This window comes from Diuraphis noxia, unplaced genomic scaffold (assembly GCF_037042655.1).
Source record: "Diuraphis noxia isolate RWA-SAM2 unplaced genomic scaffold, SU_Dnox_SAM2 contig0002, whole genome shotgun sequence".
Lineage (NCBI taxonomy): Eukaryota > Metazoa > Arthropoda > Insecta > Hemiptera > Aphididae > Diuraphis > Diuraphis noxia.
In genome coordinates, this window is record NW_028301712.1 from 75911433 (window position 1) to 75938017 (window position 26585).

Consider the following 26585-nt stretch of genomic DNA (forward strand, 5'->3'; position numbering starts at 1 on the left):
CGAACTAGTACCAAAAACATTTATCATTTTTTTTTCTTATATCATTTTTTACTGTACTTTTTTCATTATGTTTAGGGTAACTATACTTTCCAGATCAAAAAACGTTTAAAGTACTAGCAATAAATAAAATTTTCAATTTAAAAAGTTGTTATACCTATATGAAACTTTCAGAACACTCCGTCTATCAAAAAATTGGTCGTATACATAACTTTCTAAAAAAACAATCCATATCGTTGTAAATCCAATATAATATTTTAATATAAAAATATTATGTCAATCCTTCATAGGTAGGTATAAGTATAATAATTTTTCCACTTAAAGGTAATTTAAAAATATTTAAAATACCTATTTGTATTGTTATTATAAAAGTTTTTATCAACTAAATAATAAGGTCACAGAAAACGTAAAATATAATGTTTACACAAACCAGCATCAAATTCGAAGAAATTATATAATATAATTTATATGCTTAGAGGTTGAATTATTTTGTTATAAATTACATTGCTCGAGACAGTGCAGGCTACCTACAACGTACCTACTGCGAACAAAAGTGGGTATACCGAATCGGAATCGAATATTATTTTAATTGATTTATTTGAATGGTCGATTTAAGATATAAAACAATAGTCTGTTTGAAAAGAGTATGAATAATTCCTTTTTATATTTATATTTATAGAATGAAAAAATGTTGTAAAATTATTTAATCATCTAATGATAATAAAATATTTTAGGTTTACGATAAAATGACATAAATATCCATTAACTATTGATTTCTGAAAAATTAGCACGAATAATATTGAAAATTTCTAATTAACAAAAATTTATAATTTGTTCTGAAGCTATATAGTATCGTTATCATCTCGAAGTTCAAAATATTAATAGTTTTATAAATCATTACCATTGACATGTCTTGTAATACAAACAATTAAAAATACGTATGCGACACGAAGACAAAATACAAAACCGAACATTTTTACTTTACGTGACTGATAGGAATAATTTTTTTTTTTGTTAAATATTGGTTATTTTATGCCTTTTAGATTACGTTTTGGTGAAAACACACGTCTATACGGACTTGTCATGTTTCCTTCTTGATTTAATAGGTGATTCATATCTGAATGAATGAACTTCGGAGAAAATTATCGTACGCAGGTGCCCATACGCCCATAACGTACCTGTAATATAATTGTGATGATGTGTTGTGTCTGCAGTCTATCAATCCTTTCATGATCGTACGAACGGACTTCTGTTAAATTATTTTGTTCACTTTATTAATTTTTCATTTAAAAATTTACTCCTCAATATTCGACAGTGATAATGTCGACAAATATGCATCATTTTAATTTTTCATTGATATTATATATTTTAATTTTAGCTGTGTTGAATTTAAGTTTTGCGAAACCAGTAAACAGTAAGTACCTTACATACAATAAAATAATGATTATAATAACTAACCATATTACAACAATAATACACTATAAAAAAGCTTTATTCAAATTACTTCCATTGTTGATTTAAATTTCAAAGATTAAACATATTAAATACTCATACGATAGTTCACAAACGTCAATTAAATACAAGCAATGCTATTCCTACTTATCCTAGATGCATAGTATCTATCTGTTCATAGACGTACCTACAATATTTATTTAGTTAAATACTTAAACTACCTACCATGTAATAATCACAATTTAAATAATATCTCGAAAAATAACTTATAAATTTATATTTATACAAATATTACACTTAGATAAAACTTACTTTCAAAAATTTGAATGTTTAAGTTTTTGACAGTAATATAATGATGTATGATTTAACATTTACTTAAAAATAAACAAATTCATTTTTTCCCCGTCATAGCATTTTTAGTTTGTTGGATTTTAATGAAAATTCAAAATTCGACATTTTAAAATTTAGTTTTGACTCAAATAAATCGTCAAATAACAAAGACATGCATTTTTAAGAGTATTTTTAATATCAACGAATGCTTTATACTTTTATATTCGTTTTATAAAATCTGTTTATTAAGAAAATTGTTCAGAATTTTAGGCATAATTTTGATATTAGTATAATTTAAAAATTATGTTGCTAAAAATATTTTCAAAAACTCAGAATTTAATATAAAAAAGATTATCAATTATAATAAATAGGCGAAATTGATGATATAGTGACTTTAGAAATGTAGTACCATATGACTGTCCACATGACTGATTATAGCTACTTATTTTATGTCTAGCGCATATAGTAAAGTTGTTGTACTATTAATCATAAAAAATCAAAAGTTTTTCTAACATAACTAAGTGTCAACATAGATGACAAAAATTCAGTCATATAGAGAATTCAATCGAGAAAAATGTTTCTAATAAATTTAGAAAAAATAATCACGAACACTCAATGTTGTGCAAGTTGATGGTTTTTTTGAAACGCAGTTAAGTTAATTATATGTGTTGATAAGAAAAATTCAAATTTAAATTTAATATTTGGGTGACTTATAGTTAAGTAGGTACATACATATTTCGTTAAACTGTTCAAGTTATTTTTATTTTTTATACAAAATAATACTAGCCTACTTTATTTTTCACAAACCCAACACTATAGAAATTAGAGATAGGTAGTGTTTTTACAGTATTTTTATAATATGTAATATTTCAAAAAATTTTAATCAAACTAATTTAAAAATACTTATGAAATTTCTTAAAATTAAAATTAAATTCGTTGATTTCAAGTTCATAAAAAACCATTTAAGTTAAGTTGGTAGACAAATTAAACGGAACCCAAGATGTTAAAAGATTAAATTAAAATTATATTTATGTATAATACTTTTAATATTGTTACATCCTAGGGAATAGGAGTGTTTAGATCATTATAAACCAACTTATCAATAATTTTTTTCCACAAACTTTCAGATTTCAGTGATTTAATTGTCTCTCTTATATCTTAAAACGAAATTATGTTCATAGTTACAATAAAATTACATTCAAGTTATTAGAATTTACACTAAAACATGACTTATATATGAACTTACTTAAGATTATACATTAGAAACATTATTATTTAAAAACTAAATTTATTTTATATGTTAAAAATATAAAATGTCGTTAAGCTTTTAACTATTAATGCAATTTAAAAACTATCTGATTTTTGAATAAATTAGTTGAGTAGAAAAAGAGATTTAAGTGTACCAACTCAATTTATCTAAACGCGAAATGCAATTTCCCTAATAATATTCCTGATTGAGGTTTTTTACGCGAAATCAACTATAAAACAATAGATCGACACCGAATCTCCTAGATTGTACACAAAAAATACCAATAGTCAACGCTGGAAAAATGAATGATATTTTTAAACTTTGTTAAGTTAAGTCTATTATTGTTTTTTAAATAAAATAAATAGGTATTTTAAAGAATAGAAAGAAATATAATTTTACTTCATTTTACTTGGATTGTAGTTTAATGACATTAATGTAGATGTATATTTTTTTTATAGCGTGTTACCTTGTATTTTATTATTTTCTATATTTGAAAATTGATTGAAGTAATTATAATGTCGTAAATTGGTACAGTCGTGAAATACTACTGAAGTTCAATTATTGTGGAATGAAAAGTAATATCTATAAATTACTTAAATAGGTAAAAATAAATGTTAATCGAAACGGACAAATACACAACCCATGATAATCATGTTAGTAAATACTTTTTATTTTAATAACGATGATAAATTCTTATGAATCATAAAAACGTAGTTCAACTATTCAAATTTCTCATCATTTATAATAATAAATAAATATATTTTTTATATATCAACCTATTACTATTAAGACTAATGCATAATATATTATAGTCTACTATTAAGTCTAGATAATTCAAAATCAATCTAGGAAAACAAGGTGGTAGTTAATTAAATGTTATTGTAATGTATTTGTTAGATTTCAATTCAATGATAAATCAATGCATATAAAAAAAAGATTGTGAACATTAAAATTTTTAATGTAAGCTATGAAGAGAAAACGTTTATGAATTTAAAAAAAAAAAAAAAATAATTTTTCGATACTTGGGGTTTGATGCATTTTGTCAGATTTGTATGTAAAAATAATCGTGTCTATTATGTATTATTAATATTTTTAAATTACTATTAAGGCATTCTATGAAGACCTTTGCAATTTCAAGCTTTTTTCTATCTCAAATGTTTCAGAAAAAACACATGATTATAACGCTCATAATTTAAAAATAAAATATACCTAACACTATTTGATATAGACTTAACAAAACTATTATTTTAATAATTTTAAATTATATTTCAAAATTTAGGAGAAAATTCCGATGAGTTATCTGTATTAGAAACTACTACAATACTTCCAATCACATCTCTGTCACCAGTAACTACAGAAGCATCAAACACATTACCACCGTCATCACCTGCTACGACAATACGCCCAAATACATCTTTTCCACCAGTAACTTCAGAAGCATCAAACACATTACCACCGACATCACCTGCTACGACAATACGCCCAAATACATCTCTGTCACCAGTAACTACAGAAGCATCAAACACATTGCTACCGCCATCACCTGCTACGACAACACCTTCAAATACATCTCTGCCACCAGTAACTACAGAAGCATCAAACACATTGCTACCGTCATCAACTGTTACGACAACACCTTCAAATACATCTCTGCCACCAGTAACAACAGAAGCATCAAACACATTGCCACCGTCATCACCTGCTACGACAATACGCCCAAATACTTCTTTTCTATCAGTAACTACAGAAGCATCAAACACATTACCACCGTCATCACCTGCTACGACAACACCTTCAAATACATCTCTGCCACCAGTAACTACAGAAGCATCAAACACATTGCTACCGTTATTACCTGCTACGACAACACCTTCAAATACATCTCTGCTACCAGTAACTACAGAAGCATCAAACACATTGCTACCGTCATCAACTGTTACGACAACACCTTCAAATACATCTCTGCCACCAGTAACTACAGAAGCATCAAACACATTGCTACCGTTATTACCTGCTACGACAACACCTTCAAATACATCTCTGCCACCAGTAACTACAGAAGCATCAAACACATTGCCACCGTCATCGCCTGCTACGACAATACGCCCAAATACTTCTTTTCTATCAGTAACTACAGAAGCATCAAACACATTACCACCGTCATCACCTGCTACGACAACACCTTCAAATACATCTCTGCCACCAGTAACTACAGAAGCATCAAACACATTGCTACCGTTATTACCTGCTACGACAACACCTTCAAATACATCTCTGCCACCAGTAACTTCAGAAGCATCAAACACATTACCACCGACATCACCTGCTACGACAATACGCCCAAATACATCTCTGTCACCAGTAACTACAGAAGCATCAAACACATTGCTACCGTCATCAACTGTTACGACAACACCTTCAAATACATCTCTGCCACCAGTAACAACAGAAGCATCAAACACATTGCCACCGTCATCACCTGCTACGACAATACGCCCAAATACTTCTTTTCTATCAGTAACTACAGAAGCATCAAACTCATTACCACCGTCATCACCTGCTACGACAACACCTTCAAATACATCTCTGCCACCAGTAACTACAGAAGCATCAAACACATTGCTACCGTTATTACCTGCTACGACAACACCTTCAAATACATCTCTGCCACCAGTAACTACAGAAGCATCAAACACATTGCTACCGTCATCAACTGTTACGACAACACCTTCAAATACATCTCTGCCACCAGTAACAACAGAAGCATCAAACACATTGCCACCGTCATCACCTGCTACGACAATACGCCCAAATACTTCTTTTCTATCAGTAACTACAGAAGCATCAAACACATTACCACCGTCATCACCTGCTACGACAACACCTTCAAATACATCTCTGCCACCAGTAACTACAGAAGCATCAAACACATTGCTACCGTTATTACCTGCTACGACAACACCTTCAAATACATCTCTGCCACCAGTAACTACAGAAGCATCAAACACATTGCTACCGCCATCACCTGCTACGACAACACCTTCAAATACATCTCTGCCACCAGTAACTTCAGAAGCATCAAACACATTACCACCGACATCACCTGCTACGACAATACGCCCAAATACATCTCTGTCACCAGTAACTACAGAAGCATCAAACACATTGCTACCGCCATCACCTGCTACGACAACGCCTTCAAATACATCTCTGCCACCAGTAACAACAGAAGCATCAAACACATTGCCACCGTCATCACCTGCTACGACAATACGCCCAAATACTTCTTTTCTATCAGTAACTACAGAAGCATCAAACACATTGCTACCGTCATCAACTATTACGACAACACCTTCAAATACATCTCTGCCACCAGTAACTACAGAAGCATCAAACACATTGCTACCGTTATTACCTGCTACGACAATACGCCCAAATACGTCCTTTCCACCAGTAACTTCAGAAGCATCAAACACATTACCACCGTCATCACCTGCTACGACAACACCTTCAAATACATCTCTGACACCAGTAACTACAAAAGCATCAAACACATTGCTACCGTCATCACCTGCTACGACAATACGCCCAAATACGTCCTTTCCACCAGTAACTACAGAAGCATCAAACACATTGCTACCGCCATCACCTGCTACGACAACGCCTTCAAATACATCTCTGCCACCAGTAACTACAGAAGCATCAAACACATTGCTACCGTCATCACCTGTTACGACAACACCTTCAAATACATCTTTTCCACCAGTAACAACAGAAGCATCAAACACATTGCCACCGTCATCACCTGCTACGACAATACGCCCAAATACTTCTTTTCTATCAGTAACTACAGAAGCATCAAACACATTACCACCGTCATCACCTGCTACGACAATACCTTCAAATACATCTCTGCCACCAGTAACTACAGAAGCATCAAACACATTACCACCGTCATCACCTGCTACGACAATACGCCCAAATACATCTCTGTCACCAGTAACTACAGAAGCATCAAACACATTGCTACCGTCATCACCTACTACGACAACGCCTTCAAATACATCTTTTCCACCGGTAACTACAGAAGTATCAAACACATTACCACCGTCATCACCTGCTACGACAATACCCCTAACACCATCGCCACTTGTTACTACAGTAGCCCCAAGCTCATCTTCGAATAAACAAGAATTTGTATTATGCCATGAATTTGCACCCTATTTTTACCGTTGTGAAACTTCGTTTGCTGTATATATAGTAAAGGCAATTCCAAATCTACTGAATAAATTTTTCCAAATACCACAACTTTAAAAATACTGTTATCATCCACCTATAATTAAAATTATTATTTGTAATAATTATCATAAAGACATGTTTTATACTATTATTAGAATTCATATTAAATAAAAAAATAATGTTCGTATTTATTTGATTATTACTAGTACATGTAGCTTAAACAATATTATATACCCTTAAGGCCTTAACGCCCAATTTTGTATATAATATCAATGTTAAATATGTCTTTCTATTAGTTCTGGAGGCTGGATGATTTATATACATTTTCCATTCTTAAACATCGAGACGGTTTATTAGCAATAAACAATACAATAAAAACGTCTTGTTTGAACTTTTTCTCATAAATAATAATGCAAAGTATGCATAATGAACGAGTCATATTTCCTGTCTAGAGTATTTGACTAGTTTGTGTGCAAGCATAAGTATAAACTATCTAGCATTTTTTGGCATAGTATTCCAACCGGATAAACAAAATAGATGTGTTATTTCAAATTACAATTGTTTTATAAATTTAAATAAATAATGGTATCCCTATAAATGTATTTACAAATTACTTAATTAATTTTTAACATCACTACCTTAATAGTTAATAATCATTAGGTATTACTACCTATAAGTATCTTACATTTTTCTTTAAATAACATATATCAGTGATTAATTAGGTATAACTATTAAAATAATTTAAAAAACTTTGGTTACCAAAAAGTTAAGTCTAAGATTTATTATTATGAACATCAGTGACCGAAATAGACAATGGCGAGATACATTCAAGACCTACTGTATAGCAAACCGTTTATGCGTTTATCTTCATAATTAACTCTTTTTTTTTAATTTCAATACTTAGTCTAATATAAATAATAATAACAATCTCAAGGTATAAAAATTGAATACGTTAATTTTGATATAAATAGTTAAGATCTGCTTCTTTCTTTTCGATTTCAATAAAAGATAAATTTTTTCAAAAAAATTGTTCCTATCAATTACTTTAAATAACGATAATGCTGAACTGTACAATTTACCAATAATTCTTTAATATGCTATTCATAATATAATTATGAATTTAAATAATCTAATATATTATAAAGAACACAATTTTAATAAATTAATAATACATATATAATATACTAAACATATTGATTCCTGTTAATGACAATTCATTTTGAAACCACTTTGCCCTCTTCAGCAAAAATGTAAAGCAAGTAAGTATTAATGTTATAAATTATTTTTAATTTTGAAAAAAATAGGTATAATAATAATCTATGCAGACTATTTTGAGTAAAGTTTCCTTCATTTTTAAGTAATTAAAAACATTTCATTAAATATCTTTTAAATACATTCTTGTATAAGCAAATTTACGGAAAACTGGATAAGGCTTAACTAACTTTGTATTTAAATGCCAAACTATAGAATGTATTATTAAATATTATAATATAGGTAAATATTAATACATTAAAATATTTTATCAACTATAATTGATAAGTATTAACTTAAAACAAAATTATACGCATTATTAACACTTCGTCATAATTTGTTAATTTAATATTTTTACCAAATTGTATTTTTAAACGTTTTCACAAAATTTTAAAAATAATGATTTAGTTGTTTCTTTGTGTTATCAAATTATAGTAACATAATATGAGATAAACCTAAGAAATTTAATTGATTGTTGAAAAAAAACATAGTTTTACCTATACATTTTGAAATGTTTATGGATATTTTGATTATTTTTAATTATGTATGTAATTTTAAATCTGGTTTTATTCTATAATATCTAATTTATTATTATGTTTTATTGTAATTATTGAGCTGAGCAATCATAGTTTAACACTAGCAGCTAATAAAATGATAATAATAATTTGATATACAAGATAGATCTATACTATTTTTTAATTATTAACATAATATTATTTAAGCCAAGACATTTATTAAAAAATTATCAATACTGATTTAGTGATATCGGGCATTATTAAATAATATGAAAACTAGCCCATAAACATTTTACGTCCGCAAATAACACTCTTGGTCATTGTTTATTTCCGGTCGGAAATATAAACCAAATAGTTTAGTTCATAAATCATTTTACAACTGGCAAAACTTTTATGTGATAAATGGTTTCTACAATCTTCCGCTTATTAGTCATTAATTATTAACTACTATGTTGAACGAAAAATTCGGATCATGATTTGATAATAATCAAGTAAAAATATTATTATAATATTAAAATTATTGGAGTAAAAATCTATGTGTTTTTTTCATCGATAAATGTATTAAATTTATGTACCTATACTTTATGTACCTATACATTTTAATTTTATACAATGCAATAAAGCTTTACTCAGTGGATATAATATATATATACATATATATATATATATATATATATATATATGTGTGTGTGTGTACCGATGAGTGATGACTCATTTGCGTATGAAAATATAATCAGTGTTTACAGAATCACTAATTTTCAAGTCAATATAATTTTATCATATAAGCTACTGCGATCAAAATATTTTAAATTACACCCACTAATATGCAGTGTATCCGTACCATACAACATGTGAAAAAATTACGTTTTCAATACGATCAGGTCATCGGTTAAACCCAGATTTCGGTATCTCGTTGTACTGCAGATAGCCTTTAACTCTAAGCTAAGATTAAAAAACCATTAAGTTCTTAAACACCTAACCAATAACCACATATATCAGCGCTTTTCAAGACTTAAATTTGTGTTTATGTGTATTTATATTTTTAATTTTATACCATTTACAATAATAATAAAAAAAACTAATATGGTTAACAAAAGAATTATCTATTTTTAAGATATTGTAGTCTATTTAGTTTAAATTTATTATAAAATGTGTTTTAATAATTAGGTACCTACATGGTAACACCATGAACTACTTTGGACAACATCGTTCTCAACTCCCATTTTCAATAATTTACAAACTTTATCATATTGCTTTCAAATATGAATTTATCATAATATAGCAGTGTTATGAACATTTTCCAATACATTTTTTGAATTTTGAATTTGTACATTGTGCATAAAAAAAAGTATTTTTTTTTGGAAGAAATGAGATCAGCTAGGGTTTGTACATTTCTGCTCCTCTGAATCCAAGATTGGATCACCCCCACAGTTTTATAGTCGTGAATCATACTCCTATCGTGATGAGACGACAATGTAGGTGACGACCGTGTAGGTAATCATCGAAGAGGGATCACTGAAATCCGCTACTCGTCCAATCAACAAAGCCGGCCGATTCCACCATAATTTCGTTTTGCATCCGACCCAGGCGCTTACGCTATTAATAAACCATCGCAGCCTTCCTTCATTTACCTGCTGAGTTGTGTTGAAATTCATCGGATGATTGTTCCGAAACTAGTACATTATTGTTAGTGAAACACCTACAGCTTCTACCACGAGGCTAGTGGCAAGAGTTTTCATCACAATGATTTATATTCTAAACAGTTAGCTGACTAGCAAATACTAATATTCCAAACGGGTCCTATGGACACGGACCAAAGAATTAAAACATTAACGGGGAGTCTCCCAGAATATGATTTCGTTATAGGGTATTTACTATAGCTGGGATATTCTCGAATATTTTTTTATATACTGAATACCAATAGTGTTCTTGAAAAGTTCACAGTTTTAGAGGGCTCAAAATATATTTTCGTTATGTTTTTGTGTTTCACTCATATTTTAGATTGCAATCGAGTATTTGAAGTAATAATTTACATTCGTTCAAAATAAATAATATACATAAATTAAAAAAACACGACGTTTATAAACTATTTAATAATTATTCATTATGTAATCATAAAAGATATATCTAAATATATATGTATTATACTTACCTATACTAATTTCCTAATTTAATTAATAAGATACCCAACTCTCTTGGTAGCTCATTAAAGTTTAAAAAAAAAATGCTACAGGCATTTAAAGTTTTCATAAATCTCTAATATTGTACATTAAAATATTTAAACTATAATAAGAATAAATATTCATGAAGCTTATATATGGTTAGATTTAAAAAAAGTAAGTACATAAAGATAAATGAAAAAATGTGACAAAGAATGACTCATGATGATGAGAATAATATAACTATATTAAAATGTTCCACCATCTGTACAACTACAGAGGTAGTATAGTTAGTAATAATTTACTTAGATACCTATCTGCATATTACTATACCCTCAAAGAGGTTGAAAATAAAATGCACAATATTTCCAACCACATAAAATTAGGTATCTGCTATTTATGTTGGGTTCACAAGAGCTTCCATTTTGATTAAAGTCGCGTTAAGATGTTAAAACAATTTCATCAATTATTACAGGTTATCGTGTTTTTTTAATATCGTCGTAAAAATATATCTGAACAGTTGTATACGTAAAACAATTAATATAGATAAAATTATATACATAGTGTTATTAGACGAGTCTTTTTTATCCTTATATGTTTGTAGTATTATATTATTGTTAAATTAAATAAAAATACAAAAATAATAATATAATAAATGAGGAGTTTGTAAAAAAAATATTTTATTTAAATACATAACTTTATCTTTTTTTATAAAGTCTATAGATAGTTATTTGAATGTATTATGTAGGAAAACTCGAGTATCACTTAAACTAATTCACTTTTTTATTGTAGATATTGAGCAATTTTAAATAATATCAAAAACTTTTCAAAAGAACTCGAATTTCCGCTGTTATAATATTTGTGAAATATTTACCTAACGTATAGTCTAAAAAAGGTTCTAACAAAATATAATAATTTTAATAATAAATTAATAAACTATAAAACAAAATAACCAATATTTTAGTTCATGGTTAAATAATTAATCGATTATTTTTGAATTAATAGTATATTATGTCTAAGTATCAAAGTTCATTTTTTTTTTTTTTTTGTAAATTTTAATACCTTTATTGTTATAAAATATAAATATCTAAATTAATTAATGTCTACATTTTTACAAGTGGTACCACTTTAATTAAAATCTTTGTTGTGATTTCTAATATAGACACGTCTTCTAATTTATTACTGTTGTAGTCGCGTATTAAATAGGTATATCGTATATGTAATATAATTTTATTTCAAAATGTCATGGGTGTATTTCAGTCCAACGATTTTATCACGTGCGTAATACAAATGTACAATATACACAACAATACGAGTATTTTTAGGTATAATAGACAAACTGGAAAACATTTTTCACGTCGCTAGGGAAAAAAGTTTTTCTGATAAAAATATATTTTAGAATAGAAAAACCATCAATTGAAACAGCTAGAAAGTTTATGGGTTAACTTGAATCGTCTTAAACAACAAATATACGATTTGAACGAATTCGATATTTATCGGTTATGTTTATGTCAGTGTGTACAAAATGTTTAAACATATAATAATAGGACTCCGTTACGTCGTTGTCCGGAAAAAAAGTCAACAAATAATTGTGGTCGCGTAGGTAACTTTTGATTATGGGTAATATGGTCGGAACGACTGGGATGCCAATGTTTCTCGATAATAGGCTACCTACACGGAAACAAAACAGCAAATCGAAACTTATAGGTAGGTACACGGTTTTGAGATATAACTATAACAGCGATATATTATTATATATACATGATCAGCATGTAAAGGGGTATAATATATTATTCTGATAGTTGTGAAGCAGATGCGTGAATAATTATTAGGACGATGTCTGTTGATAGTTTTACTATAGTTATACTTGTTAAATAATCATGTCAAATCCTGCGAATTTTCGATCGTGATCACATTCATTTTTATTCTTAAAGTTTTGTAACACGTGGTAGGTACTTATCAATGGTAATATTCGTTTATATAAAAGCTTTGACTCAACAATTTTGGTATTTCACTACCTAGACATAAAATATGTAAATCGTGGTGATGAAAACCACTGTCATAAATGATAATATTTATAAACCTATTATTAAAAATTATTTATTAGCGGTTTTTTAAACGCTTGCGCCTCGAAGAAAATTTATATTTGTCCTCCTTATCAAAAATGTACGATGATCATGTATCTGATGACATTATATAATTATGTACAAATAGCATGTATCTATATAACATAGTAAGAACCTAATACTTACATTTCAGAGAAAAAAAAGTGACGGAGAGCTGGTGAAGATTTGGCGGGCCCGTCACAGCTTCCACGTGGTGGGCGCGCAAAACTTCTCCCGGTGGTTATTGGCCAAGGGGGTGTACACCACGAATAAACGCGTACAAAAAACCACGAATAGACGATGATTTCAATTACGAAAAAAACAGTTTCACGCGAACGGAGTGTTATCGTCGGTACCGTATAGTAGGTATACGTAAATACTGTAATATTATTATTATTATTATTAAAAATCTAATATCATATAATAATAATTATTGTTATCGCGTACGTGCACGCCGGGAAAACGTGCGGTACTGCGCGTGGTGTGCGTCGTCGGTGGCGCCGGTGTCGGATATGTGTGTCGCTCTGCCGGCCGGCCGGTCGGTCGTGTCCGCTCTCCGTCGCGGGGGGCGCAGTATGTCGTTGTAGTGTAACGGGTGACAGCGGTGGAGGTGCGCGCGCGCCCGTCCACCCGCCCGAAGGGGAAACTCACACGCGCTCCGAGCCGACAGGGGGTGTGCTCCCCCAACCGAGGCGATGGTCGGTCGCGATGACTATGGTGCGGTGGGGTGGATGTCGTACACCACACGTCGACGACGTCTCTCGGCCGTCCGCGGAGAGTTTGAAAAACGTAACATCCCCGACGACCCACTCCCGCCCACCCCACCACTGCCAGCTCACCCAAGTGTGGTTTTCGCGGAACAGAGACGACCAAACCTCTATATATACCTCTCTCGATCTTCCACCCACCGACACTGGTTGTCGCAACCGACCCACCGTTGATTTTTCCCGGAGAGTAGACAGCGTCACCAACCGCGACGGATTACCCTTTTCGGTTTTCCCTCAACAATAATATTATGTTGTCGTTGTTGAATGAATATTATGATGACCAGTGACCACGCACGCCATGTATAATATTGTTATAACGTACCTACGATTATTTATAAATAAATAAATATTTACATCGTGTATTCGGCTGAATGATGTATAATTGATGGTTACGACCGGCCGAGGTTACATAATACACGTCAATACGTCATGTACCCATGCCCTTCTAGTATTTGGCGATAATTTAAGTTTTACACTCTGATTAATACGATAAGTAGGTATCTACTTTTTTTCCTAGCGCTATATGAGTAACTTTTTTCGATATACGACATAACATGCTCCCGATCGAAAAATGTTTAGCTCACGATATTTCATTAGTTGAACTATGAACGCTAATAAAAATACGAGTAATAACAGCATTTCAATAAATAATATGGCAAACCGATAATATCCATATTATATGAATGTCTAACCCAATTATCAAGTATGTAATAAAGTCTTAGAAAACAGTTTACTGAAATGGATATAATATACCTAATAACATAATATTTATAAGTGATTTAAAAATTATATATAATATTTGAAGAAGTACCAATAGTGTTAAATGGACACCAATACATCATCTTCTCTCAAACCTTGTGCCCTGATTTTGTGTGTACCTATTTATTCATTTTTACCATACTCTACATTTGCTCCTTTTACAACTTTATGGTAATCAAATCAATATGATATTAAAATTAATTAACAAGTTAAATTACATCTTTATACGATCATTTAAGTGACTCAACTTGTTAATAATATCATCATATTCCAATAAATTCCCGAGTGATCTAATTATGATTATATTATTATTGGCATGATAAAAGCAACTGAAACTTTTTTTTGGAGAACTTTAATGAATGACAAATTTTGTCTATAATATACCACACGTATGAATTAAAATTTATTCTAAAACTTTTAAGTCCTATTTAAAACGGTTGACTCGCCACTTTCAAGGATTTATGCAATTAGAAGTACCTTCCTGCGACTTGGTAAAACTATTATATGGTTAACATTTTCCTCCTCAGCTAAATTAAAAACGATAAAAACATTTAAAAACTACATTTGATCTCAAGTGATACAAGAAACTATATTACAATAATTATGTTAACTTATTTTATCACCAGATGAGATTCGATGCATTCGACTATACTTAGGTACAACGATTTCCTGCACACAAAACACATTATCAAATTCAATTATTTAATTTAAATAACTATATTAAGGGTCTAAACTCTAAAGTAAGTGAAGGCCGCAAGTGTTTGGTATAAGCCACGTAGGATTATAATGATGTTTGTCTATCAAATTCTTATGATTTTTTACATTGTATACCAATTCTGAATACAAGGTAGTGTTTATATATGTATATATATTAAATATTCATATTTCACACAAAATACAGATTAACACTTTTAAAATAAGATCAATGGCTAAATTTTGATTATTAAATTCTTTTAACTTTAAAATATAATACAAAGAACAAAATTAGTAAATTTTAAAATTTTAAAATATGCATTATACCATCATGATCCTAAACCCGTATTATATATAAATCATTATGAGTTAGCAAATATCAAAATATCAGTTTGTGGTATATAAATAATAATTATTCAAATATTCTTTAAGTAATCATTATTTATTTCTATTGATTACAAAATAAATAATTTATGGCATTGCATTGTAAATTCAGTTATATATTTTTTTCCAGTAATTAAATGTGTAATTAAATTATTATGATTCAAAAGATCATTAATTTAACACAAGTTTTTGCTAAAATATTTTTAGTAATTGGTTAAATATTAGATTGATATAACATATCGTAAGTCAATCGTGTTGCGTGTTAATCGCATAGTGTGCGGAGGGCCATATGCGTTACAATTTTTTTTTATACTATATTCAAACTATTTTAGATTCTGAACGATTGATTTTACAATGATGTTTTTTTTTTCTTGTGTCTGTGTACAGCATAACTAGTCGAAATAATGCTTCAATTACATACGTTGGGGGTGGTTTCCGATGTAAAAGTGAATATCCTTGGTGCGCTATATAGGTCAAAAGTTAACATTTTCCAAGAGTTTTCAAAAAAATCGAGAAAAACAAAAAAAAAATGACAGAAAAACGAGAATTTTTACGCAAAACCAGTTTTGGACCAAATCGATATTTGTTGTAATTCAAAAACTAATCACTGTAAATACTTGAAATTTTCACCAAATGTTTATGTTAGTGTTATATATATACAGTTTAATTTTCAAAATGTTTTGACTTTTTTTGAGATATTTATAGACCACTGAAATTTTCGATTTTTATGAGATTTTTTTCTGAAGTGTCGGTAAAAAAATTTGAGATGACCAAAAAAACTTGAAAATTTAATACAAGGTTCCTTATGAGTTGTTCTTATTGTAGCTAAAAAAATTAAAAATCGTTAGTCACAATTTTTTTTTTATAAGCGTTTATAGTTCAAATTTTTACGACATCTGTCGAAAACGAGAAAATTTGCAAGTAATTTTGAAGTTGAAAAATCATAAAATTTTTTATGTTTATAACTAAGGATTAAAAATACAACACTAAGTTTTCCATAAGTTTTTCTTCAAGTAGCTATAGAGAAAACTCGAAGCGTCATTATAGGAAAAATGTTTTGAGTGTTTGAGTTTTAAATTTTTACGAAATAGCGTAACGATAACGATTTATCCTGAAACGATTTTAAATATTTGTTATTATTCAAAAAGTATAAGTCGTAGATACTCGTGAAAATCTTACCAGTTATTTAGATTGGCATTTTCTTTACATGATTTCATTTTCAAAATATTTTGACTTTTTCCGAGATATTTATAGACAACTGAAATTTTTAATTTTTCTGAAATTTTTTTTTGAAGTGTTGATAAAATTTGTTTGGCCCAATCAAAATACTTGAAAATTTAATACAAAGTTTCTCATAAGTTATTCTTAGTGATTAAAAAATAATAAGAATACAAAGGCACAATTTTTTTTATTAGTATTTGAACAATATTAGTAGTTCAAATATTGACAAAAAATCTTCAACACCATGAAAATTTGCAAATTATTTTGTAGTTCAAAATTCATAATACTGTTTTTATTTATATCTAAGATTATAAAATTCAACACTATAAGTGTTCCATAAGTTTTGCTTCAAATAGCTATAGAAAAAATTTGAAGCGTCATTATAAGAAAAATGTTTTGAGCGTATGAGTTTTAAATTTTTATGAAATCGCGTAATGATAACGATTTATCCTCAAACCAGGTATATGTATATTTATGATAATATAAGGTATTATGAATTATGATAACTACATGCAATGTTTTTGGAAAAATTGATTATCCATGCCTTATGCAAAATGCGTCTTAATTGAAAAATAAAATATTTGTTTCAAAATAGAATATATGATAATATTTAAATATAATATATCCTAGACTGACAAATCATCTCCGTTCAGAATCGTTTTTCGTATACAATAATACCTATCATTAATAATTAAGTTAGATCAAATCTAACTTACCCTAGTCAGAGGTTCACCCCACCACCTAATGTACGAGTACAGCAGAGCGATAACCACTTTCCCGCTTTTTTGTTTTATTAACATCTTAGCTAATCAATAAATCAATTTCGCATAACGTTTATGTTATTTTATGTCTATTACTTAAATATATGTTCACTTTACATGCCATAATTTTAGGTTAAGGTACTGAATGACAATATCAATTATTCAACCAGTTTTTACTTACGTACCTAACCTACGTTATTAATTAAACCAAAAATCATAATAATCAACGATGAATGACTCAATGTTAAATTATAATAAGCAAGATGAAAATTCAAAAAATAATTATAAAATAATTCCTATAAAATATGCTAAAATGTATTTAAACTAACTATATAACTAGTTATTAATATAATGTTCTATATTAAATACAATCTACTTCATATTTCCTTTATGTTTAAAATTAAGATATACCGTACTCCAGCATTCTCCGTTGGAACCGGTGTATTTTTAGTATAAAAACATATTTTACAAGAAAAACTCTCACCGTCAGTAAATTAGTTGGATTTTGTTAATATTTTTTTTATTTAAAAGAAGATGACATTTTACAGGTCAGATAAAAGACCTCTTTTCAAAATTATAATTATAGAAGTTAAAATATGCATTTTATAATACACAATATTTATTATTTTTCAAGCGTATTTTCTAGCATTATTATTAAAAATTTGAGCTTTGATCTGATCCAAAAAAATGTTCTCAACTTTCAGATAAAAACAACTTATTAAAATCCAACATACCAACAATGCATGTGATTACTTTTATGAAGTTATTTCTCTTATACTCTCTCAATCCCTTCTCAATAAATATCAGGCAGTATACATTTGTAACGATGTGCGCCTAAGCCATAATATATTTTTAAATTTAAAATTTATAATAAAATTACTACAACAATTATAGCCATTAAGGATAAGATTAAGTTGCAAATATAATAAGACAAAATACAACGTTAAGATATTACATACACACTAACACACGCACACGGATACACAGCATTATATATAAAAAGCTGAGTTTTCAGTCACGCGGACATACATGTTATTACTATCTTTTTTATAGACGTTCAAAGGCTAGTGTAAAAGACTGCGCAGATCGTCTACGCAAAAAAACGTATTCGTGAAAGTAATTTTTGTCATAATAATTTAAAATACGTATATGTTGTTGTGTTTAAAAAAATTAAATTGAATTATTAATAGTGAACAATAAAAAGATATTTTTATTCTAAGATACAAAACGGTCACCTGATCCTATACTTCAGACGCTAACCATGATTTCAACGGGAAAGTCGCTACAAGAATTAAAAAGGTAATAAATTAATTTATAATTAGGTAATTTATTTAGAGACAAATAACCGTGTTCCAGTAATCACCTATCTTTTAATTCATTATTGATTAGCGGAAAAGTATTATTATTAAGGTAGCAAAATATAATTTTCAAATTTAATAAAATTGTGGAACACAGTAAAACCAACACCGAAATTCTTAATCTAAGTAAATTCACGAAATAAAGATTATTAATGACATTGAAATTGATGAAAAATATTACATTTTACTCAATTATTTTTTATTTCAATATGAACATAACTTATTTTTATAATTTTTAAATTCTAATATAAACTATAATTTAACAAAATTATACTCTCATTTTAAATATCAAGAATTATAACTTTCAATAGTAAATGGAAAAGAAATTACTATAAAAGTAAGTTAACAACCTCCTAATCGCATAACAAAAATTACCTATATCAAATTCTCTGCATTTTTAAGATGAATCAAGTGTAAATTTTGTAATCACTAATCAATATTCCTGATAATAATGTTGCGAGTTTTTCCGTATCTTTTTAAATTGATAATTTTTTAATTACTTTTTCAATACTCGGATTCTCCAAAAGTATTTTTTGAATATTTTATACACATTTATGTTAAAATACTAACATACCACAAAAGAGAAAATTTGTGATCAGATTGATCAGAATCTAAAATTAAAAGATTGTATCTATTAATTATATTTTATTTAGCAATAATAGAAAATAAAATACCTTATCCCATTATTGTAAATATATAATTAAATTGATTTCAGTAAAATAGCTAATCTTTTATCATTTTTGAGTTTGTATTATAATACAAAAAAATGTCCTAATTTATTTCATTAATTTATATTATTTTTATTTTTATTTCAATAAGAGAAATAAAACATAAGAGATCAGGCTTTAAATTTTTTTATACATGGCAAATGCATTTCTTTAAGGTAGGAAAAAATATAATGATGTCTAATTAAAAAATGGATTCCAAGTTACTTTTTTATTTTAGCAGACAATTTGCTTTAAATTAAGTAAAACATAATTAATTATTTAAAAAGTAAAATTGTTTCACAGAATTATGAAAATATATTTAAAGTCACTTTAAACACTGTTGATTAAATTAGTGTGTTCTTTATTTTATTATTTAACTTATCATACAATCAAAAGAACATATTTACCTAATTATGTAAACATAATAAAATAAATATATTAATGTATTTTTCATCAGAATGTATGTGATTTTTATAATTTCACCACTTAAATACTTAATGATTGCATCATAACTTTATAAGTATGTTTTCATAACTTTAAGTTGATTAACATTCATTCATATTTATCCTGAAGAAAAATATAGTATGCCTATTCAATAAAACATTTTTAAATTTAATACGTTACCAATTGTAAATACAAACGATAAGTGGATATTATGTTTATTTACATTTTAATATGGATTACACTTTATTGTAAATCAGATTATTATTGTTTTATAAATTACACTGTAATTTGTCGACCATTCGTTCAACCTCATTTATCCATTTAATTATTTAATTATTGAAATTCTGATTTTCGGAACCAACTTTTGAGTATACATACTTAAGCATCATAATCTTTTAAAAATTTCAAATAATTTTTAAATTAACTAGAAAGTGTTCTGTTACGATACCACTTTTTTCCTGTACAATTTAAATCAGACGACTTTTTTTTAATGTTGATGTATCTAAACCGAAATTCAAATGAGTAATTCTCTAACAATAATTTTGTATACAAGAATAATATGCTAAAAGAAAAATAGGATGCTTAATTATATCTATGACCAAGTAAATTAATTTATATTATACATTTTAAATTTAAATTTTCGTAAATAACTTGTTTTGACTGAAAGCGATGATGTTCGTAAATAATAAAATATAAATTTATTCTTAGATTCGTTGCTAATTTATAATATTTCAATTTATGAGTTACATTTAAAATGTTTTTATATTTTTGTTTGTTCAAACGTAATAATATGATATCATAAACAATTTTTAAGAACTTCGTATCACTGACTGAAATTAGAAACTCGATGCCCATGGAAATTTATAGGTGTTAATACAATGATAATTATTTTAAGTACAAATTTATATAATTTGTAAAAAATACAATAAACATATCTTTTAAAGCGTTTACCGATTGCGTAGGCTGAGAGATTTTCACGTTTCGTGATATTAAGATTTCTCCGATTTTTTAAGCCGTGTTTTCTAAAAAGCCGTTCGATTTTGCCTTTTCTCAAAAATTAAACTGCGAAGTGTTTTAGAAGTATCTGAGGGGAAAAATAACAATAAATAAATAACTCCGCTGTATTGTAAGCGCTGCAATGCCGGGCTTATCTCTCCTCCTCCCTCTCCCACCGCTTGCAACTATAGCCCGAACCCCCGAACACCGTCGAACACCCTTAATAAATTGTTTACGAGTTGGTGGCCATTGTAATAATTTTTTTTCGTTGTCGTCTAGTGAGGTTTAATTATGTGGCGGACTCTATGTTTATATGCGCCGCCGTCCCGCCGCCACTGCCGCAACGAAACAGTTCGCCAGCGGCGGCTGCGATGAAGAGCTCGCACGGCGACGGTACAGATTACACGGGGATCGATCTCGACGGCATAAAACTGCGACAAGAAGGCACCGACCACAATTATTATTACAACCCTCCTTGTCGTGTCCGAGTAAACAGCGAAGACGGGTGGGAGAAGGGGAGTTAGGTTTTTCTATTGTAACTATTATATTATTATTTACACACGTCCTATTGTCTATATTATTATTACTATACTATCTTTATTATTTTTACTATTACATTTACCATTATTGTACATAAGCGCCGAATACTATTTATCTGAAGACCTAGTTATTTTATTTTACTTAGTTTCGTATCGTGTTTAAAATCATTGTATTATAACACGTCTTAAGTTAGAATAACGCTTTTTATTTATACATAGATAATTAGTTAGCTAGAGTGATGTGATTAAATGATACGGCTTTAAGTATAATCCACATTCTTAGAATAATTAATAAGCGTTTTGTAACGCCTAGGTAATTTCAATATTCAGAGGGAATAGTCAAGGATAATTCCCATTTGGATTGTGAATCATGAGAGATTTTGAAGGGGAGTGTACTTCCCTATATAATATGTCCTTACAAAAAACAAAAAAAGTTACGTATTCATTGTTATATTTTATACACACAAAATAATGTATATTATTCACTTATATTTCATAGATAATATTATAAAATAATATATTAAATACAGTTTTGAATATACCATAATATATCATATTAAAAAGTAGAGACCTACGTATTTTATTTAATATCAAAACTAGTGAAAATATTTCTTACATAAAAATAATGAGAATTTGTGCAAATAATTTTATTTTCCAAATAATAAAATATTAAAAAATATATTCTAAAATTATGTGAGAGTAAAACGATGATAGATAATCAAAACAATAGATATAAAACAGTATTACTATACCAATATAATTTATAATTTTATTGATTTAAGTTAAAACTTGAGTTACAGCTTAGGTACCTACATTTTCAAATACATAGCATAATCATTATTTAAAAAAAAATATATATGTTATTTGTTTAATGAAACTGGATGTATCAGAAAAATAATATAGGTAAATGAATAGATCCAAAACGAGTTCTGATCATACGGCGAGAAGTGTAGGCAATATTCACACATGCCAGTAAATTTTTTTCTGAATAACTTTTGAAATTATTTAGCAGTTCAATAGTTATTTAAAATTATATTTGGTTTTGTGATCAATAAACTTATTAATAACTTCAATTATAAATAATCATTGTGTTTAATCTCTACAACAACTTAGAAACTATATTTTATTGTAATTAAACTAGTATACAACCCCGCATAGTATATAGAATATAAACGGTATTTTATTTAAATTAGAACTAAATTGGAATTTATTTCCGTTAATTATTATTAAGGTGGTTCATAAGTAGTCAATTCATTAGATATTAAAATACATCAGTGCATCCAATATATGTCGTAGTTAACTGTAAATTATATTTGTATTTTCAAACCACTAAAATTATAAGCATATATATTATAATAAAATTATATACATTTTGTGGAATCAAACTATTATTACCTCATATTTTAATTTAGGTACTTAATATTTATTATTTAAAGCATAGGTTTATAGTATATAAGATAAAAAATTTAAAGTTAGAACACAAGAAAATAATCTGAAAACAAATAATGATTGAGCATTGTTTATTAGTCTATTATTTAAGTATTATTGTTTTGATAAAATTCGTGCTACGCCATCTGCTTCTTCGTTCAGTCGTTAACATTTCTGTTAACGTTTCCAATGACAAAGTAAAGTATCGCTTCCGATTTTCATAATGCAGATGTATTCTTGTGTACAAATATAAAAATCTGTATAATATATATATTGAATAAAGAATATATTTATGTACATCATTTTAACATTGTGAATTTGTTCAACAGTCAAGTTATCCATATTCTATAAAACATAGAATTGACATTTCTCTCAGCAAAATATCCTCACGAATCAGTTCTATTCGATAAAAAATAACACATCTTACTACTTTTCAAATGCTTTGTCTGTACAATAATGCACATGCGGTACGTTTGAGCGCACAAATATACTATGTGATGATATAATATATAAACAAGTAATGGGAAAAAAATTTATTAAATATTACGAAAAATGTTCAAACTTAAGTAAATATGTTAGTTAAAACATACTTTTAGTTCAGAACAAAAAAGATCTAATTGTGTAAAAAACGTGTATCCACAACCAAAAGGTTCTGATGTATAACGTATTGATATCTAATCTTAACAGAAATTATTTCTTAAGACAATGAAAAAACCCAAATTACAAAAATGTATTAGCACACAACGTTAGTTTTTGATTTTTAAATAGTTTTGACAATCATAAATATCATTCGTTATGAAAAAGATATAAAACAGTTTGACCTTAAAATTTTCAGTTCTGAGCTCCTTAAATCTTAAAGTAGCAATGAACAATATTTTCAAACGTATTTTATTAAAACATTTCTTTATAAATGAATGTATATAGCGTATTTAATGTTGTAATATAAATGTATTTATGTGCATATACATTTACAATTAGTTTTTTTTATTTATCTAGAACTACAAAACATGATAATTTAATAATTAAAACAAAATTACTACAACAGTAATAAATAAATTTGTAAGTGATGTAGACTATTTTATAGTTTAATAAAGTACACTTAATATTCTGCATTGTATAATATCCATTGAAGATCATGGAATTGTTTCAAACATAAATCAAAAATAATATTTCATCTTTTATTCTTTTAAACACTTAAATATTTCAGTTTTATCGTGCTTTACTTTAATATAGTTAAAACACAAATTACAAGTACAAAATAATATATTGGGCATGAAAAATTTGTAATATATACCTACAAATTACAATATCATAATATACTAAAAAAATAAACAATTATTATTCATGGTTTTTTTATGGTTTTTAAGTACAAATTGTAAAAAACCCAAATATTTGACCTCTGTGATTTGATATTAAACAATCATTAAATTATAAGCAATGCGCTTTGATAAATTCATCGAAATAGCGTAAACTATTTAGCCACACAAGTCAACCTGCTTCTTAATAAACTCATTAATCTCTGAACACGATTTTTCATTGATGTATAATTCTATTATTTTGTAATAAATAATTACAATTCAAATATTCTCAATTAACGCAAATCAGTTGCTTGAAAATTTCTTATTAGCTCGTGAATTTAGAAAATGCAAATTATATATATATTATAATTTATCATAAACTTAACTATATCGTGCATCTACACAAAATAATTTATCGATTTTTTAAAGAAAAAAAAACAAACATCTTTCAATTTTCGTAAGGTGCTTATACTGCAGGTATAAGGCATAAGCTATACTACAGTACTGATTCGTATTACCATGTATAATGCACCTATATTGTATAAACCATTTTGCGATAAATAAACATAATGTGACACACCAAAATGTAATCCTGTTTAACGAACACGCATAGTTCCGAATTTCCTATAATTCAAAGCTATATACTCACACGTGGATATGAGGAGTATTATCTAACTTAACCAAGATGATGCTATCTATTGCGGATTTTTGGTTCAATGAAAATACAGTTCCATTAAATTTACTTATAATACAAATTAAAATTTAAAAAAAAAACTATAATATGGCCATAATACATATTATTTAAGTTATTTCTGATAAAAAATATTAATAGTTTTAAATATTTATCTCAGCCGAAAGTTATACATGGTTCGGCCTGTGCTGTAAAACGCTAAACCGTATGTCACCTACACACCTGATCGAAAAAATGATAAAACCGTAGTAAGCCCCTGCAGAAGGGGGGGGGGGGGGTGATTGTTTTTACATCATCCACGTTTCTCACGTCACCCACCCATGTCCCCATTCACCAAGAACCGTCACTGATCTGGCAGTCGGAGACTGCGGTGACGCAGAGTTGTCGGGTTTTAACCGCGATCAGCGCTTCATCGCGAGATACCCCGTATATATCGCAGTATATAGTAGTTGTGGTGTACACATGCGACGGTCTCATATAATATATTTTATATAGTCCAAGTCATGTACACGGCGACAATGGCGTACCGGAAGACGGCAGTGAGACGCGAGTCCGAAACGAAAATAATACTCATCACCACCGCTCGCGCGGCGCAGCAAATAAAAAAGCAAGCCGCTAAAGATATCGTACCACGCGGGGACGACTTTGCGGTCTGCGCTCGGGCCCGGTCAGACGCGCGACGTCGGCTGGCGTAGGCGGGGGCGTCGGTGGACTGATGGCGTGGGCTGGTGGTGGGCTGGCGATGGTAGATGTGGCGGAGACGGCCGCTGCAATGGGCTTTCGTCGGACGTTTGGCACAGATACAAACGCAAAGGCGCCAGTTCGTCCTCAGAACGGTTAGTGGTTACACATTATATATGTATATACATTCTATAGCTGCGCTGATGCCGCTGCCGTACTATATATATATTATATTCGTGTGTCTGTGTGTGTGTGTGTGCGCTCGCGAACACTGCACCGGGGTGGTGGGCATAGGGTGCAGTTTCCATCTCGTCCAAGACTATATACGAACGTCGGTGTGAGAAGTGATCGGTGGTAAGGGTGAGTGGGTGAGAGAGAGTAAAAGCGGGAAAGAAACCTCCAGGCGGCACGCCCTCTCTGCAGCAGTGTGTTATACGATGACTTACCCCCTCCCCTATCTACCACGGCAAATGAATGTACGATTTATATTATATTTATTGTACGTACATAAGTGTGTGTGTGAGTGTGTAGTATATTATGTACCATGAACGTACACTATTA

General features: G+C 28.9%; 2 protein-coding genes across 6 annotated transcripts in view; one reads left to right on the top strand and one right to left on the bottom strand.

Annotated features, from left to right (window-relative positions):
* nolo (ADAMTS-like no long nerve cord) overlaps positions 1–13818 on the bottom strand; it is a 206766-nt gene extending 192948 nt beyond the window's left edge. For 3 of the 5 annotated variants that reach the window (XM_089218554.1, XM_089218553.1, XM_089218555.1), the window contains exon 1: positions 13445–13818. The gene's annotated coding sequence lies outside the window, so the exon portion shown is untranslated. The remainder of the gene's footprint in view (positions 1–13444) is intronic. The other 2 variants (XM_089218552.1, XM_089218551.1) reach the window with 1 other exon arrangement.
* LOC149058935 (uncharacterized) lies at positions 1236–8219 on the top strand. The gene is made up of 2 exons (XM_089221151.1): positions 1236–1411; positions 4308–8219. The coding sequence occupies exons 1-2, from the start codon at positions 1318–1320 to the stop codon at positions 7340–7342; spliced, it is 3129 nt and encodes a 1042-aa protein (XP_089077277.1). The 5' UTR covers positions 1236–1317; the 3' UTR covers positions 7343–8219.
* Positions 13819–26585: the final 12767 nt, after the last annotated feature.

What these genes read in the sequence shown, in the direction of transcription:
- LOC149058935 (XM_089221151.1), top strand. Translation starts at nt 1,318, where the DNA reads ATGTCGACAAATATGCATCATTTTAATTTTTCATTGATATTATATATT. An exon ending in TTTTGCGAAACCAGTAAACA is followed by an intron (nt 1,412 to 4,307) that starts GTAAGTACCTTA and finishes TTCAAAATTTAG; the next exon opens with GAGAAAATTCCGATGAGTTA.